This window comes from Solanum tuberosum, unplaced genomic scaffold (assembly GCF_000226075.1).
Source record: "Solanum tuberosum cultivar DM 1-3 516 R44 unplaced genomic scaffold, SolTub_3.0 scf00339, whole genome shotgun sequence".
Taxonomy (NCBI): Eukaryota; Viridiplantae; Streptophyta; class Magnoliopsida; order Solanales; family Solanaceae; genus Solanum; species Solanum tuberosum.
The window spans coordinates 474,902-490,749 of record NW_006239260.1 but is presented as its reverse complement, the minus strand read 5'-3'; the positions used below and the strand labels follow the sequence as shown (position 1 = coordinate 490,749).

General features: G+C 35.0%; 1 protein-coding gene across 1 annotated transcript; it reads right to left on the bottom strand.

Annotated features, from left to right (window-relative positions):
• Positions 1-520: 520 nt before the first annotated feature.
• LOC102579815 (beta-galactosidase 9) lies at positions 521-15,532 on the bottom strand. Its single transcript, XM_006360878.2, has 19 exons — positions 15,331-15,532; positions 14,259-14,354; positions 13,951-14,063; positions 13,522-13,588; positions 12,650-12,742; positions 12,173-12,316; positions 11,349-11,437; positions 10,202-10,307; positions 9,505-9,592; positions 9,038-9,159; positions 7,630-7,827; positions 6,859-7,091; positions 5,706-5,821; positions 5,132-5,229; positions 4,580-4,690; positions 3,637-3,747; positions 2,272-2,480; positions 1,771-2,116; positions 521-1,036 (listed from the first exon to the last, which is right to left on the bottom strand). The coding sequence occupies exons 1-19, from the start codon at positions 15,526-15,528 to the stop codon at positions 896-898; spliced, it is 2,679 nt and encodes an 892-aa protein (XP_006360940.1). The 5' UTR covers positions 15,529-15,532; the 3' UTR covers positions 521-895.
• Positions 15,533-15,848: the final 316 nt, after the last annotated feature.

The window sequence follows — 15,848 nt, the reverse complement described above, 5'->3', positions numbered from 1 at the left end:
ATTGAAAGACCCATAAAGACGAAAAATAGAATATCATATGGATGAAGAGGTGTACCGTTTTCCATAGTTGTTGAGACCGAATTTTTACTAAGGATATTCAACCTATAATCAATTAATATAGAAAACGTTGAGGAATAGGACAAGGAAAATAGGATTATTTTTCTTTTTATGGAAGACAAAAACTTTGCAAATATTTATTATTTTTTCTCGATTGAATTTGGAATTATTTGGGCCAGATTCAGCTTTTGCAAATTGTAGGCCTTTTAGACCATGAAATAATATCAAAAATTTTATGAGAAAACGTCAGATTATGCTTTAATTTTTTTATAAGCTATAACGAACTTTAAACGACAGTTTAATATTTATTGGTAAGGTTGAGCACTATACAAACACCAAACCGAGTTTCTTTTTATATATTTATTTATTTATTATGTCTCGTTGGTGTTGATTGATGCACAAAATTTAAGGAATATTGAACCTTAATAAAGTTAAACAAATTGGTGGAGATATTTTTAGAAAACTACTAGGAAATATAATCATGTTAACTAACTTTTAATAAATGGTGTTAATATAATTCTTCGACAGACAACGAAGTTTAATAACGAAAGAAAGACTGTTGAAGCTTAGGGTCTAAAACAAGCTATAGATATCTATTTTCAATTGTTACTGTCATATAATTTGTAGCTCATATTCATTAGCATCATATATTCATTTCATTTTATATACAGTAAGTCAGTAACCAAACATTTACAAGTAAAATCGTCCATGTATGTTTTCTCCGCGTGATTGTAACGATGCAATCTAAGAAATGTAGCAGGGGCTCGGGGTAGGGCAACACACGAGGACTTTAAGGGAACGTTTCGTTCTAAAAGATTAACGTGTTACCAGATTCTGATCACGAGGAAGCTGAAGTGCTGAGATCTGGTGGTGGTGAGCATTTTGCTTGAACAGCCAAACTCTTCACAACGTGTCGACATGGATCTCCAAATACACCATTGGAAATGCCAATGCTGCAACTAGTTCTTCCTATACAAGCCTGTAATATAGTGAAAGTTTGATTAAGATACACACAGGTGAATCCAGAATTTGAAGCTTAAGAGTTTCCTATGCCGACCTCAGATGAAAGCTATAATAATAATTGGGTTCATCGTCAAACAATATAGATATTTGATGGATTTCTTAATACGCAAACATGGTCAGGGAAAAAACTACAGAGTTCACATGATCCGCCCCTGAAGACAATCTGCGTATTTGACAGATTAACATGATCACCTTCTGCACCAAACTCAAACAAGCCCCCATCCCACTTGATATCAAGGTTCATTTCTTTTTATTATTTTTTCTCTGCCGTACAAATATAACTCAAAGTCGATCAGTAAATATATTCCTCTAACAGAAAGGAACATTGAGATTTAACTCCCAATCAAAACAGTTAAGTTTTCATACATCGTTTAACCTGACACATCTCTTTTGTAATTGAAACATACCAATAGATCCTTTACCCTGTACATTCACTTGGCATATAGCTATCACTAATTAAGAAAAATCATTGTGTGATGATCAAAGCTTTTCGAAGGAAACCTATGCTCTTTGCAGTTCTTAATTGTAAAGGTTGACCGACTTGTCCAACTAATTATAAATCAATCATGAAATAATTTAGTATCTGCAAGGGATACGTTTATCTACTCTTGCAGTCAACATATTGTAACGAAGAGAGGTGAACATAGAACTCGATTTTAAGAAATGAAAAAAGGAAACAAATGAACATACCTGAGATACAACAGACAAGGAATTTGCAGCATGGCATTTGCCTTGTGAGAACTTTTGACAGCTGCCATTCGGACTTCCATAGCTTGCAAATTCGATAGAAGAGATTGTATGTCCTTCGTCACACTGCAAGTGCATTTCTGGTGTTTTATCCATCAGAGACAACTTTCTGTCGGACTCTGAAAGAGACCACTTATGTAGAGGTGGATAGTGCTTTTCCGATACTTGAGCACATATGGTTTCAGTAGAACGCATAGAAATGGAAATGTCAAATGGAGTTCTATCCGTTTCTTCAAAGATAACTAGTACATTATTAGATGTCTTTAGCCATGATCTAGGTATATGGTACCTGGTCCAAAAAAAAAAAAGAATCTTTATAAGCAAAAGAATGTACCAGCTTAGATCCATTTCACAGCACCTACACAGGTGTGGCCTCTTACAATCATGAGCGCCAAATTTCCGAGAATGTAAATTATAATTTCAGCAAGTAAAAGAAGTTCATACCAGGCCTGAGTAATCTCTCCACAGTTTGTCCTACATTTATCAGAGTCGTAAGCACCACGATAATCACAAGTTCTTCCACATCCATTATTTGGTGCAACCAAAGTCCAATATCTTCCTATATGGTGACCATTAACCCATGCCTGACCTTTTCCCATGCTACTAAAATCAAGAGCAACTGGATCTGTCCCGCCTGGGGCATCAAACTTTGTCTGTTCAACCAACGAGACAAACCACTTAATATCACTCTTACACCAATGAACAAAAACCAAAAATAAATGTAACATAGAAAAGCACCTGTTCCAAGAAATTTTGCAGTAGCATAAGAGTAAAGAAATGAAAGGATTGTAGAGAATTCCTAATCTACAAGCTATTAGGAACCTATTCTCGAGAAGGAATTTTTCCTTTTACCTAATAACATAACATCTTATTCTACGATCTATGAATAAGAAATAGGAGTATCTAGCTATGGAGCAATCAATAGGCAGAGAAGAAGTCAAACAGCAAATATATCTTTGCTCCCCTCTTCAATCAATGATTTCGCCTCCGTCATAGAGGAAGTAAAGGATCCATATCTGTGATACCAATTATCTATATTAAAGCTTAGTACTCACTAGATACATCTTGACTTATCCCAAAAAATGCTTAGTGGTAGTTGTTACACTTACATTTGAACCGATGTTTATTGAAAGTCCTTCTATTCTAGTTATACATTTGTATCCATGTAAAGATTGGAAGATTTTGAGAATCTTCAACGAACTACTAATTTTCTTTACAAGACAAATTATCACGTATTGCAACGAAATGGGCACCAACAGAACATAGTGGATTCAAAGAAATTCATATAGCTGGCTCCAGTTAATTTGAAGCTGAGGCATAGTCAATTGATTGATTAAAGTGAGAATGAAAGGTCCTTGACCCATTGAAAATTTTCCATTTTGTACTCCGAGTTTATCGTAACAATGAAAGAGAAAGGTCAAAAAAGTTCTCATCACTCTTACTTTGTATAGAGAAAATGAAAAATGAAAGGATATCTTAGAGAATAAAAAGTTAAATCATAAGAGATTCTTAATATAGAATGTAGCTGAAAACTTAAAATGCTATCACAGAACTTGACCAAACAATACTGAACATTTCTTCTAGGAGTCTTTCTAGTAGTATCGATGTGGTGACTTGCTTCACCCACAAATAAATGATAGCTTAAGAAGGCAATAAAGGACATAAGCACATACAATAGTCAGAGAATCAATGGTCATAGATATATAACCTGAGTGACACTAATATTAGGAAATGATATTGCCCATAATTAACAAGTTCTCTCCTATGTTAGTGACAGCTGAATCTGGTATTTGATCTTTGTCGACTTACCTTGTACCACGAAAAGACTGACGGAGTTGCACCACTGGGAAACTCAGTCCATCCTGTACTTTCAGTACTATTGACATCATATACTTTCAGGAATTCGCCTTTAAGCCCCACCTGTTGAACATATAACTAGAAGTCAGGTTTCCCATTTTCCATTGTATATGAAAAGGCATTAAACAAGTTTAGTCATCTTCAAGTTCACATTAAGATCAATTTTATTTATTCCATGTGGAAGAAATGGTACTTTTTTTGCAAGTTGATTCTGTGTGCATAGCCTGGCTTATATCAAATTTGTAAATCCACAAGCAGAGAACAGATGGATATAGAAGCCTTGTTTTTTGAAGGTTCTATTTTCTATACATAAGAGAAGTAATTGCAGATTCACAATCTATTTGAACATGAAAGAAACCTGATATTCACTGAGAAAAGATGCATATCCAAAAGCGTTTGGACAGAAACTAATTAGGACTTTTTCCACATATTATCCCCAATTCTATCATCAATTTGCTCAGCACCATTAACACTGTTCATATACCACTAATGAGTGAAAAGTAAACCAGCTTGTCTTTCCAGTCTAGTCTGTCTAGAGTAGTTTCTCAGGTTTTTTGTTTTCTTTTTGACAAGGTAACTAACAGTCTATAAATCATCAACACAAAGTGTTGGAAGCCAAAATGGAGTGTTTACATCAGTGGATTCAAACCCAAAAAAAAAAAAAAGACTAGAGAGGAACCACCTAAGCCCTATATCATCTTATAAGGACCCTAGGATGTCTATAACAGAAATTGGATCATCTATACTCTGATTTGCACCAATAAATCTACCTTTACTCATTACAAACTGCAAGTTACCTGAGTGATTAACTATCAGCACCAAAGAAAATGAGAAGTTTGATCCTTTTATCACATGTGACCATCAAGGTTCATTTAAGGTGAAGAAAATGAGGTACCTGGTAGGTCCATAAAGATGTTGTGAGATTGATATCCCCGCTTTTGCATCCTGTAAGCTTTATCTGACCTTTAAAACCTCCCCCATCCTTTTCTAAGAAGGCACCATAATTCTGAAAATGTGGCAAAAATGTCCTTTTCAGCTTTTGAAGTCAGCAAGAGATGAAGTTTGAGAGCCTTTTATGAGTCATATTAAACATTTGAAAAACCATAAAGTGAAATGGAAATTAGCCTGTAAACATGCATCATAACCGCTTATTCAAGTAAGGAAATAAATAAGAAAGAGAAATTAAGGTTAGGGATTCAAATATGGAGTTTGAACTATGGGAGATTTATGTTGTCTTTCCCCAATTCTGATGAGAGTAAGATATGATAGAACTTCAGGTTTCACCAAAAAATTAATATCACTACTTTCAAGTTTAAAATAAGATAATACTTCAGGTTTCACCAAAAAATTAATATCACTTCTTTCAAGTTTAAGATAAGATAATACTTCAGATATAACATGATTCAAATCTGTCATCAGAGTAATTCTACTTCTAAACTATCTTTACCTGCAATCCCACCGTCTCAGATAATAGCAGTATGTCGTTGTATCCCTGAACCAGCTTAACAGGTTGAACCACCTTGATCCATTTGCCTTTCACACTACCTTCACTTACAACAGACACAACATAGGGTAAAAAGGGTGACGAATCAGAGACATAAGGAGATAAAGGAAAATAAAAGACTACGCCTAGCATGGCCAAATGTTGGGACAGACCCTCTCAAAGCTAACTTGCACTATAAACACAAGAAAAATAGTGATATTTTATATTTGTATTTGACACAGTCTACAGCAATCCATCAGACCATTATGCTCAGAGATGGAAACCAACATAAATTGAAACATATTTCTACGACAGTCCGTCAGACTGTCCCCATGCTCAGAGATGGAAATTAACATTAATTTGAAAATCATATTCATGCACTGTTACCTTTATCAAAAAAAATAATCATATTCATGCAGACCAAGAAAAGTTCAATGTCTGAAGTACACTTTGATAGTACCAGGAGAATTGGATAATGCTATAGCACAAAGAAAAGAGATGCATAATAATATAGCACAAAAGAAACCTAACCAAATACCTGCAAGCTGCCCATTAACAAAAATGCGAACAAAATCACGCATGCTATCAATATCAATTGTTGGACTAACATCATTTTCCTCCCAAAATGAGATGTCATCATCAGAGATATATATCCTGCATTCACCAGAGATAGCAGAGTAACTCATCACTATTTCAGTTTGCAACCAATGATAAATGTCATGAATCTATTTGTAACCAAATCTTCCCGAGTTTTTGTATAGGTGTTGTGTGGCTATTCACTTGTTGAAGGATAAGAAAACATGAGTCAAAGAGAAAGGGAGACAACAGAACATTGAGAGAATGACGTTATTGCATGGACAATCATCAATATTGTCGCCAACCAAACAATTAATCTGAAAAGCCAAAAAGTACCAAAAGATCTGCAGATGCTCATCCAAGGAGGCTTGATATTGTTAATGCCTAACTACTTACAAACACACTCAGAACCAAATGCAAGGATAACAACACTTGGGCATTAGAAATATTATGCTTCTTCTATCCTAAAATCTCAAAGAAGTTCATATTGCCTTAGTTGAAATTCCAATATTCCTTTTAGTCCTACAATTTGAAATCCTCAGACCACAGGTTAAGTATCACATCTCTCCAGTGATTCAGAAGCCAAAGTACATTAGTACAGGGGTTAAAAGGGGAAAAAACACAGACAAACATACAAAGACAGGCACACACAGTGGCAATACAGGGAAAGAGAACAGTTTGGTTAAACCAGAAGTATCCTGCCTGTAGCTTTTTAAGTTAGTCTTACGTCTAATGTTAAGTTAGCAAAGAGCAGACAGAGTGGCCATGTAAGTGTACCCATTTTCATCAAAAATGTTGTCGCGTACAATACTCTGTAGTATATGAACATCAAACTCGTTAATTTATGAAGAGAGCGACCCACTGGCCATCTTATGTCGAAACATTTAACACTGATTGTCACAATCACTTTTTACAAGATTTTGGCTTCTGAGGATATCTTCTCATGTTCAAAGTCGCTTTAAATTCCAGTACAGATGCCATCTAAGAATGTGGTATAAATGGTGCGGTTTTAAAGCTTTATATGGAATTGGACAAATCCCATTATCAAGTAGCTCCAAATTAAGGTAGTAATCACTGTTTAGTCTGACCTAACCTCAGTTACAAGTTTGAAATACCTGGTCAGATACCACAGGTAATCAGACTGGTCTTTTGTCACATTCAGATGCTCCAGTATTCCTTTAGAAGTGAAATTCTTGTCACCCCACACACCAAGTGGCTCTTTCAATGTCATCCAAGATTGTGAAATACTTTCGAGCTTGCTTTTAGTGATTACTTGTGGAAACAAAGAATTTTTCCCAACTGAAACAGAATCAGAGCCCACTGTTTTGATTGAAGTTTGTGCCCCCACCTATTTAAGGAATGCAAAGAGAAAAGAAATTAAACACATTATTAAAATTAATCACAGAGTACTACTTAGTTTTAGAAGCATTCTGGCGATGACGTCAGAATCTAACTAAAGTTTAACTTCAGTAACCAGGATATGTTTCTCTTTCAAACAACATGTGCAAGTAAGTGAACACCTAAACTGTAGTTAAATTTACAACGCATCGCCAGATCTTATGGTGACAAATCATAATTTCGGATGAACTATTTGCCAAAAAGGTCATAAACATTTGATTCAACCATTTTTTTTCAGAAGCTATAGGAGACAACTTGAGTTGCAATGAAAAATCAATCTTTGTAATCTACCGACTACCATCATCTACACAGAAATGGCAATAACTGCAGCCTTAGTTTGTGGAAACCACACATATGATAGCATTATCAATATAATATAACAAGCTTGGAACAAAGGAAAATAATGACACGAGTACACATGCAAGCATTGACAGCAATCTTTTGAACTTTAAACTTATACTCTTTCAACTGTGGGAACATCAACAAACCTTAGCTGTGTTGAAAGCTGTGTTTCTGCAATCTGGCAGAATACTCACTGACCATGGAGGTAAAGTATACTCTTGATCGTAAAATTTCACTGTTGCTGATTCATGTTCATCAATATTTGCAATAAATGCTGCACATATGCCTTCATTCAAGGAAATATATTGGCCAATGTTGTGGGATGTTCCACGATAGACATGTGCCTGAAGTAACATGACAAACATCAAATACCAAGTGATGAAATGGTAAAGCAGAGAAGGGATCACAAATATGATGATTTACAAGAACAATTTAAGGTAAGCAGGAGAGAGTAATATTATCCTAATAGCGCAGTGATTCATGCTTGCATAAAATAACAAAGTCCATCCTTTATTCCTTTCTGCCTTTCCTTTATTTTTCAGATAAAGTCCTTTCAGCCTTCCTTAACTTTCACAATCATATTAAGTACCGAGTAGGATTGCCAAGTGTTGCCAACTGTCCACTCTAACAACATCACAAGTAGCAAAAGATGCAAAGTCTGATTCGTAATTCACAAACTTCCCCCAGCAGAAGGCTTAGTCATTTGGAAGAAAAGAAAAAGAATAACTCTATAAATTAGATTTGGTAGGTCATTTGTCCGCGGTAATTAATTTCCTAATCTGAAAGAAAAGACTTTTTTCCTCAACTAACAAATCAAATCAACTCAACTAGATTGATCCATTGACCATATAAATTTCCTTGATTTGAATGCGAGATTTTCCTCCTATTTTCCAGCTATATATGGTGTTGTAAATAGCTCGCAATATTCTCTTTTTAAGAGAAAGGTAACTTTATTTTCACAAAACAGGCTCATCATCCCAAAAATGATGAGACTGATCAGCTACAAACCCCTTCTGGGAAATGCAAAAAGCATAAACACTAAGTCATGGTTCTTTAAGTTTTCCTATAAAATCCACAAAAAAATTATATTCCCCACCATTTCCTGTTTACACCAAAAATAGCTCACAATATTCTTATCTGCTCTTCTTCACAAGAATGATAAATGTAGGTGCCAATTTTTTTATGCAGCAAGTAATCTGTAAACGTAGGTGATATATTGTTCGTCCTGTTAGCAACAAATGACTGCAACCTCCTCAAAAAGCAAGAATAACAGTAACTATGTTCTATCAAAGACATTATTAAGTGAAGCATCATAATAATAACTGATGGAATTTTGGAATTATGAGATATCTCAAGGCATTTTGTAGCTGGTCCAGAACAAAGTAAAAACATGATGTGCCTTCGATAATTCACAAAAAGTAATAAGTACCTCTGCAAAGGTAGTCTGGCTAAAACACATTCATCACAATTTATTGAACAACTGACATTTTATTTTACATTTAATAACATGTGGACTTACAGCAATACCAGGGTTAACTCAAGCCTATAACTGACCTCCTGGTTTGGTCCCAGTTTAATATACTGAGGTGAATCAGCAGCAACAAGAGCAGGTTCACAAAGCTTTATAGCAGCATGCAGATCCTTCAAATGGCCCCATTTAGGTTGACGTAGTAGTCCTATACATTATAGTAACCGTGAGAACAAGAGAGAAAACATTGATTGTTTGATGATTACAAGACACTTATTTATAGACATAAGTGGGACAATATCTCTTTAAAGGACTTGACACTTGTAATATTTTAACCGTACGGATGATACTAAAACTAACACTTCAATATTCCATCAGTGACTGCTTAACATAGACCTTTTTCATAAGGTGAAATAATTATCGAAGTAGTTATTGCGGTCTATTTAATGAATACTTATGAAAAAAAGAGGTTAATATCAATGTACACCTGACTATCAAATTTTATCTTGACAGTAATGTTTTTATAGAAGAGTACATAGAATTGAAAAGTTACCATATTCATCAAGTGGAGCATCATAATCATAGCTAGTGATTTGAGTTGGGCCACCAGCAGTCCGGCCAAAATTTGTCCCACCAAAATACTGGTATTACAAGATGAAATAGCCGGTCAGCAAGGAAACTATTTTCTGCCTGGAAAGGAAGAGGAAAGTGCCAGAAATCCAAGTTTCCAGCCTCTCTTTTTTGCGTCGAATTACTCTGGTAGTGGTAACACAGTTTCCGGCAAGAAACTATGAGTCTTGCAAAAGTATGGGGAAGTTGAAAGGAAATGGTTTCTTCTTATTTGAACTATCATTAGACTAGAAAGGTTGGTCTCTACTTATTTAAACTATCATTTTACCATCAAACAAACGCGTGGAAGAAAAATGATCATTTCTTCTTTTACCCAGTAGCAATGAGTAACTTCAAGCCTCTCTAGTTTGCATAAACTGGTAATCAATACTTAACCACACATAAAATGGTTGTTTAAACTCTTCAACAAACAAATACTGGATATAGAACGAGTCTATTAATCAAGAAAAGAGATGATCATGTGGAACTGGGTAATCTTGACTATCGGTTGACAAGAAGACTTCTAAAATAACTACAAGTAAGGTCAGCTGGAATAGCAGACAGTTAAATATATAAGGTACATGCCTTATCTGTACGAGACTGAAAAATAAAATTTAAAGAGCATCAGAGGTATCTAATACCATATAATAGTTCTGTAAGCTGCCCCCACGCTGAAAGAAACGAGCAATTGCAAATGCAATATCCTCGGAAGGTCTATACGGGAGTCTTTCACCCCAATCTGCAAACCTGCAGTAAAGAAAAGAAATAGGATTGTCTCTTTTTCCTTTTTCTGTATGTTATTGACTCCTCAACTTAATCCAAAATGTAGCTAAGAGTTCCTGCATTCCTTTTTGAGTTGTATACATCAGAGGGAGGCATAAAAAAATAAAGAAAAGCATAGTGAAGGGATATGAGCTCAAGTATACCACGTTTTCCTGGTTCATAGTTCTTGAGTTAGATTTCAGTATGCAATGTCCATCAAGCTTTACACCCTCACTGAAGAACTAATAATACTAACTTAACTAAATAATCAACTGACCTAACTTTTCCCTGAGGAATGGATTTCAACACATAGCTAGAAACATAACAAATCGAGTGTTGATACTTCATACAGTACTGAATTTATTGTTCTAAACTTGTTCATTTCATATGAAGTTCTAAATCCCATTCTAGCTTTCCTAACACTTTTTCCTTGATATTATTCTCCTTCGGTTAAGAAGTGATGTTCATATATTTACACTAGCTTCAGGACTTAAAATATTATATATGAGAGAGATAAAATGAAGCCCTAACATATGAGAGGGAACACTCACAGGGACAAAATTGCCTCTCATGTAGATTTTCCATTATTCTAAGCTTTCCTAACAGAGGATATGTGGAAGAATAGAAAGTCAAGTACAAAGATCAGATTCTGCCGAGAATCTGACCTTTGTACAATTTAGTAGAAACTTTGTGAGAAAAATCAAGATTTTCTTTATTTCTAGCAGTGGCTGTCCTTCTCTGTAGATATGGTTTAAATGTTGATGAATACAATGTTACCATTTTCAAAGAATAAACAAAAAAGGGTCAGATTCTGCCAAGAAAAACTTTTTCTAAAAAGGTACTTTATGCAAGTCAAGATATGTTGCTCTTTAGTTCATGAGTTATAGAGAAGTCAATTCACATGTTAGAGATAGTACAATCATAACACTACAAGAACCTAAGGTTTCCTGGAATCATGCATATAGTGGTTCAGAATTCAAAGACATGACCAAGAAAGATCTAACAAACAAGAAACAATTACCATACCATCCATCCCAATTCTCGGTCCAAATTTTTGGTTTCTTGTCGGAATTCGGCGTGAACCCATCACAATAGTATGCATTGCAAGTATCTATCTGTTAAAAATAAAATTCTTTAACATAACAAGATAAAGAAAAGATAGAATACCCTGGCCCTAAAAAGGAGGACTCATAATAACACGAGAGAAATAATTAAGAGAGAACTCACTGCTGCTTTCGAATTATAAATTTAATCCGAAAAAAAGTTTAAGAAACCAGGGCTTGTTCATCTCAGATCGTTTGCCAGAATTCATGTGTTCGGTTAACTTGAAAATTCAATTGACTGCAGTAGTTCTATATTATAAAGAGTTAAATTTGTTTAAATTTTTAAGTAAGGTTCAAATTGATCAGTTTCTGCACCGGCTTATCTTTTACAAAAGAAACTCAAGAAATATGTGCATATTCTTATAAAACTACTAAAAAACACTAGTTTTTATGCAACTCATTCAATGAAACAAATTGCTTAAAACATATCATCTAATGAATATTTTTTATCAAAACTATAAGAGATTAAAGAGCCGAGGGTCTATCGCAAACAACCTCTCTACCCAACAAAGGTAGGGGTAAGGTCTGGGTACATCCTTCCTTCCCCAAACTCCACTTGTGGGCTAAGTTGCTCGGACTCTCCAAAATATTGCTGCACCGGTGTCAGATCCTTCAAAAATACACTTTTTTTGGAAGATCCGAGCAACATAGCTTGTGGGAATATACTGGGGTAGTTGTTGTTGTAATATTAGACTAAATAGACCAACTAGCTACAACTAGAGAAATTCAGGGAATCAAGTGCATTACGATGTATTCTGGAGCATCAGTTTGCCTGCACATGACCCATGGAACACCAGCACCAAGACCAACAGCCATTTCAGCAGCCCATTTCATATATATCTTCCCCTTGGGACCGAATGAGCTTTCAATATTTCCATATTCATTTTCAATCTGACAAAAGTTTAGCATCAGACAAAGACACAACTCGAGTTTAAACCTAGATGCAGAAGCATGCAAGGACATAGGCAAAGGGAAAGGGAAGGAAATAGATGAAAGTGCCAAATTTATCAGCGTCTGCATATAATGTCTCTAAAACTGGACATCCATTAATCATTTCAAGAGGAAATTACTCAGATTCAGTTGTAAGGTGCATTATTCATGTCAATTATTTCAAGCAGTCTTGACAGAAAAAATTCCTACTTGTCTAACTAATAAAGTGCAGTTATCAGACTTACAGTAATACTGAAAGTCCAATTAGTGATTCAGGATAAGAAATTTCATAACCTGCAGCAAAATGATAGGACCACCTTGCCACGAAAAGAGCGACTCAGATATCATAAGATCAACTATCTTTTTAACATAGCGCTCCATCTCCTCCTGGGAAAAGTGTTTCAGTTTGTCAAATTTCAATCTTCCAGCAACCAATTAATGCTCTTAAACTACCACAAGTGCAATTTAACCAACAAAGCATTGGGAAGTCAACTTATTTTTTGCTGATTCAATCAGTCAGCCAACTACGCCACAATTCCAAATGAATATTAGCTAAACAGAAACAAAATTACTATAAACAAGGAATGCCTGCCATAAAATGCATGGTATAGATGCTTTATTTGAGAACCAAAGAACAACAACTACAAGAATCTAATCTTCCAATAGAGAAACAGGTTGACAAAATTTGCCAAGCTATTTGCTCCAGCGAAAAAATCTTGAGGGGGTGAGGAACAAAAGGACAGAACTAATCTTGAAATGCATGTGTGAGCACAATAAACGAAAGGCAGAGGCTTATTGTTGGACAATAACATAGTGCTTACAAAGCACTTAATAGAAACATGTTGTCATTTGGTTTTCCTCCCACTTTATTGACCACTAGGACATACCCTGAGTGTTATGCCTAACAATGTATCTAATATCTCTATAAGGTTAATTGAATTTTGAATTGACAATATGACAAGTAATTGGTCTAGTCTCATTGAATCAATATGGAACCTATAATATGTGCAGCAGCCATGGAGGCCACAAATCAGGTCCAACAAAAAATAGACATGGCCAAACAAACAAGTTATCTTCAAAATTTAGAAGGTCACACTCCAAGACACCTCAAAAAGGCCTCATACAATTCCACAGAAAGATTACTGTTCCCTGCTATAATATAATACCTTGAATGGTGCATTATCTGTTCGAAATTCTATTCCAGGTATATCACGAAGCCATATGGGGAATCCCCTGCAATACAGGCAGTAAATCATCAAGTGAGATCAATAGAGAAGCTCTCAGTGGTGACACATATGTGTTAACGCCCTTCTGCTATATTCTGTTGTTGATATCTCTATTTTTACTTATTTTTTTCAATATTTCTCAGTGCTAACTTGTCAACTACTGAATTACTACAGAGTCTCATTCTCGATACCACCCTTCTCTGTTGTTGCTAATCACCTTGTGAGAGTGAAAGTAATGCATTTCCAAAAGTAGTTAACCTTTTGCTTTATTGAAAAAATAGACTAGATCTTGAAGCATGACAACACATCTTACATGAACTAATGATAAAGTTAAAACTGAGCAGGGAAATATTGGAAACAGAACGTAACCCGAAGTTCCATTCTGCACAGGCATAAGGACCTATTCGAATAAAGAGGAACAATCCATGAGATCCAACTAGCTTTGCAAACTTGACAATATCATATCTTCCTTTAAAATTGTACTGAAAAGAGAAGCATCAAAAGAGAGAAGCAGTTCAGAAAAGGTAAAGGTTACAGAAATTAAATAGTAGGAAATATAAAAAAAGTCAATTGAAGAACAAAACGACTCGTTTAAATATTATAACTCCGCAAGAATATAGATCGCATTACCTACAGTGCAACAAACACCAAAATGCAGGTTTTTAAGAAGCGAATACCTGTCCCCTGGTTGGCTCATGACCATTCCAAAATGTATAAGTCTCAATGACATCTGCACCACCTTCTTTGCTCCTAGCTATCAATTTAGGCCACATCTGGCACATGTGATATGTACAAGGTTTATAAAAACTAAGAATAATTTGTAACATGAGGGTGTAGTGGAAGGTCATACACTATGTTCATCCAGAGAACATGAGCAAAACCAGATAGATAAGTTACGTAAGCATAACATCGCTATTTGATTTTGAATTTCAGAGATTTATGGCACATCAAATTAGCTGTTAGATTCTTTAAATTGCATGAAAGAACTGTTCCAAGAAATGCAATAACACACAAGATGACATCTTTGTTTAATGTCCATTGAGATATTAAAATGATTTTCTTTTCAGTGAAGGATGTGAAGTTCAGATATAATTCACTGATTGAAAACTGAAAAACAACAATTTTCAGAATTGTTGCTTTTCACAAATTCACAAATTAATGTTTCCCTTGAAACTGCTCCACAGCCAAACATTGTAACAAAACCATGTTCTTTATCTTCTTTTATTTTTGCTACTTAATTCACCGTTAATCCAGAACAATCCACAAAGCAGCAACCTTTACTTGATCCTTTATCCCAATTCCGTGGAATTCTAATTCGTCGCTCTTATACAATATAATCCCTCCAAAAAAAAAAGAAATCTTTTTAGACTGTTCCAAAATCATTGCCATCATTCTCCATTTGGAAATCATTTACAATTTAACATAAATAAACACTCTTATAGGAATTACTACATACTCATCCATCCACTTTTACTTTGTCATGGAGCTCAACTAAATTAGATTAATTCAACATTTTAAATTTTAAATTTAGATGTTCGTATACTATAAGTTGCAATCATTCTCGTATTAAAACGATGAAAAAATACATTTTAAAATATTGATCAAAGTTCACGTTGACTCTCGAAACTGACAATTGTACAGATGGAGTATTTAGCTTATGCATCATAAGAGCAGTAAATTAACAGGAAAAAAAAATAACTTTAACGAATCACATAGACTGAAATTAGCAAAATTGAAAGTTTCACTAACCTCAGGAGTGGCGCGAGGATAGTGAATGCCGGCGGAGATAAGCATACGGCGTTTACCGCCGATGATAAGAGCACGGTTATCGTAGGTGACATTGAACGGCTTGAAGTACTCGCCGGCGACGATCGCGAAGTGGATAGTTAACGCCGTTAGTATTAACGGAAAACTCAGAGTTTTTCTTCTGCTCATAGCTACTGCCATTTTATCTCAGATGAAAATGGATAAAGTAAAAAAAAAATGTATATATATAGTGTAGGGCCAGGGAAGTGGTTGCGTACGGTGAGGGTGCAACGTTACTGCCATGGTATTTTGTAAGTATGTATCATATATATATTATTTTATTACTCTTATTTAGAAATGGGAGTTTGGAGGACCAACATGGCACTAAAGAGTTGGACTAAAAGCTATAGAAATTGTACATTGAGGCCCACCAAAAAGATGAACTAAAGTAACTTCATCTACTTCTACTTTTTCTACACATATTTTTCTTTAATAAAATAATTATTGCCTCCATTTTTATT

What these genes read in the sequence shown, in the direction of transcription:
- LOC102579815 (XM_006360878.2), bottom strand. Translation starts at nt 15,528, where the DNA reads ATGGCAGTAGCTATGAGCAGAAGAAAAACTCTGAGTTTTCCGTTAATA. An exon ending in TGCTCCACTTGATGAATATG is followed by an intron (nt 9,160 to 9,504) that starts GTAACTTTTCAA and finishes TATAATGTATAG; the next exon opens with GACTACTACGTCAACCTAAA. An exon ending in CAGTCTTTTCGTGGTACAAG is followed by an intron (nt 2,481 to 3,636) that starts GTAAGTCGACAA and finishes TTGGTTGAACAG; the next exon opens with ACAAAGTTTGATGCCCCAGG.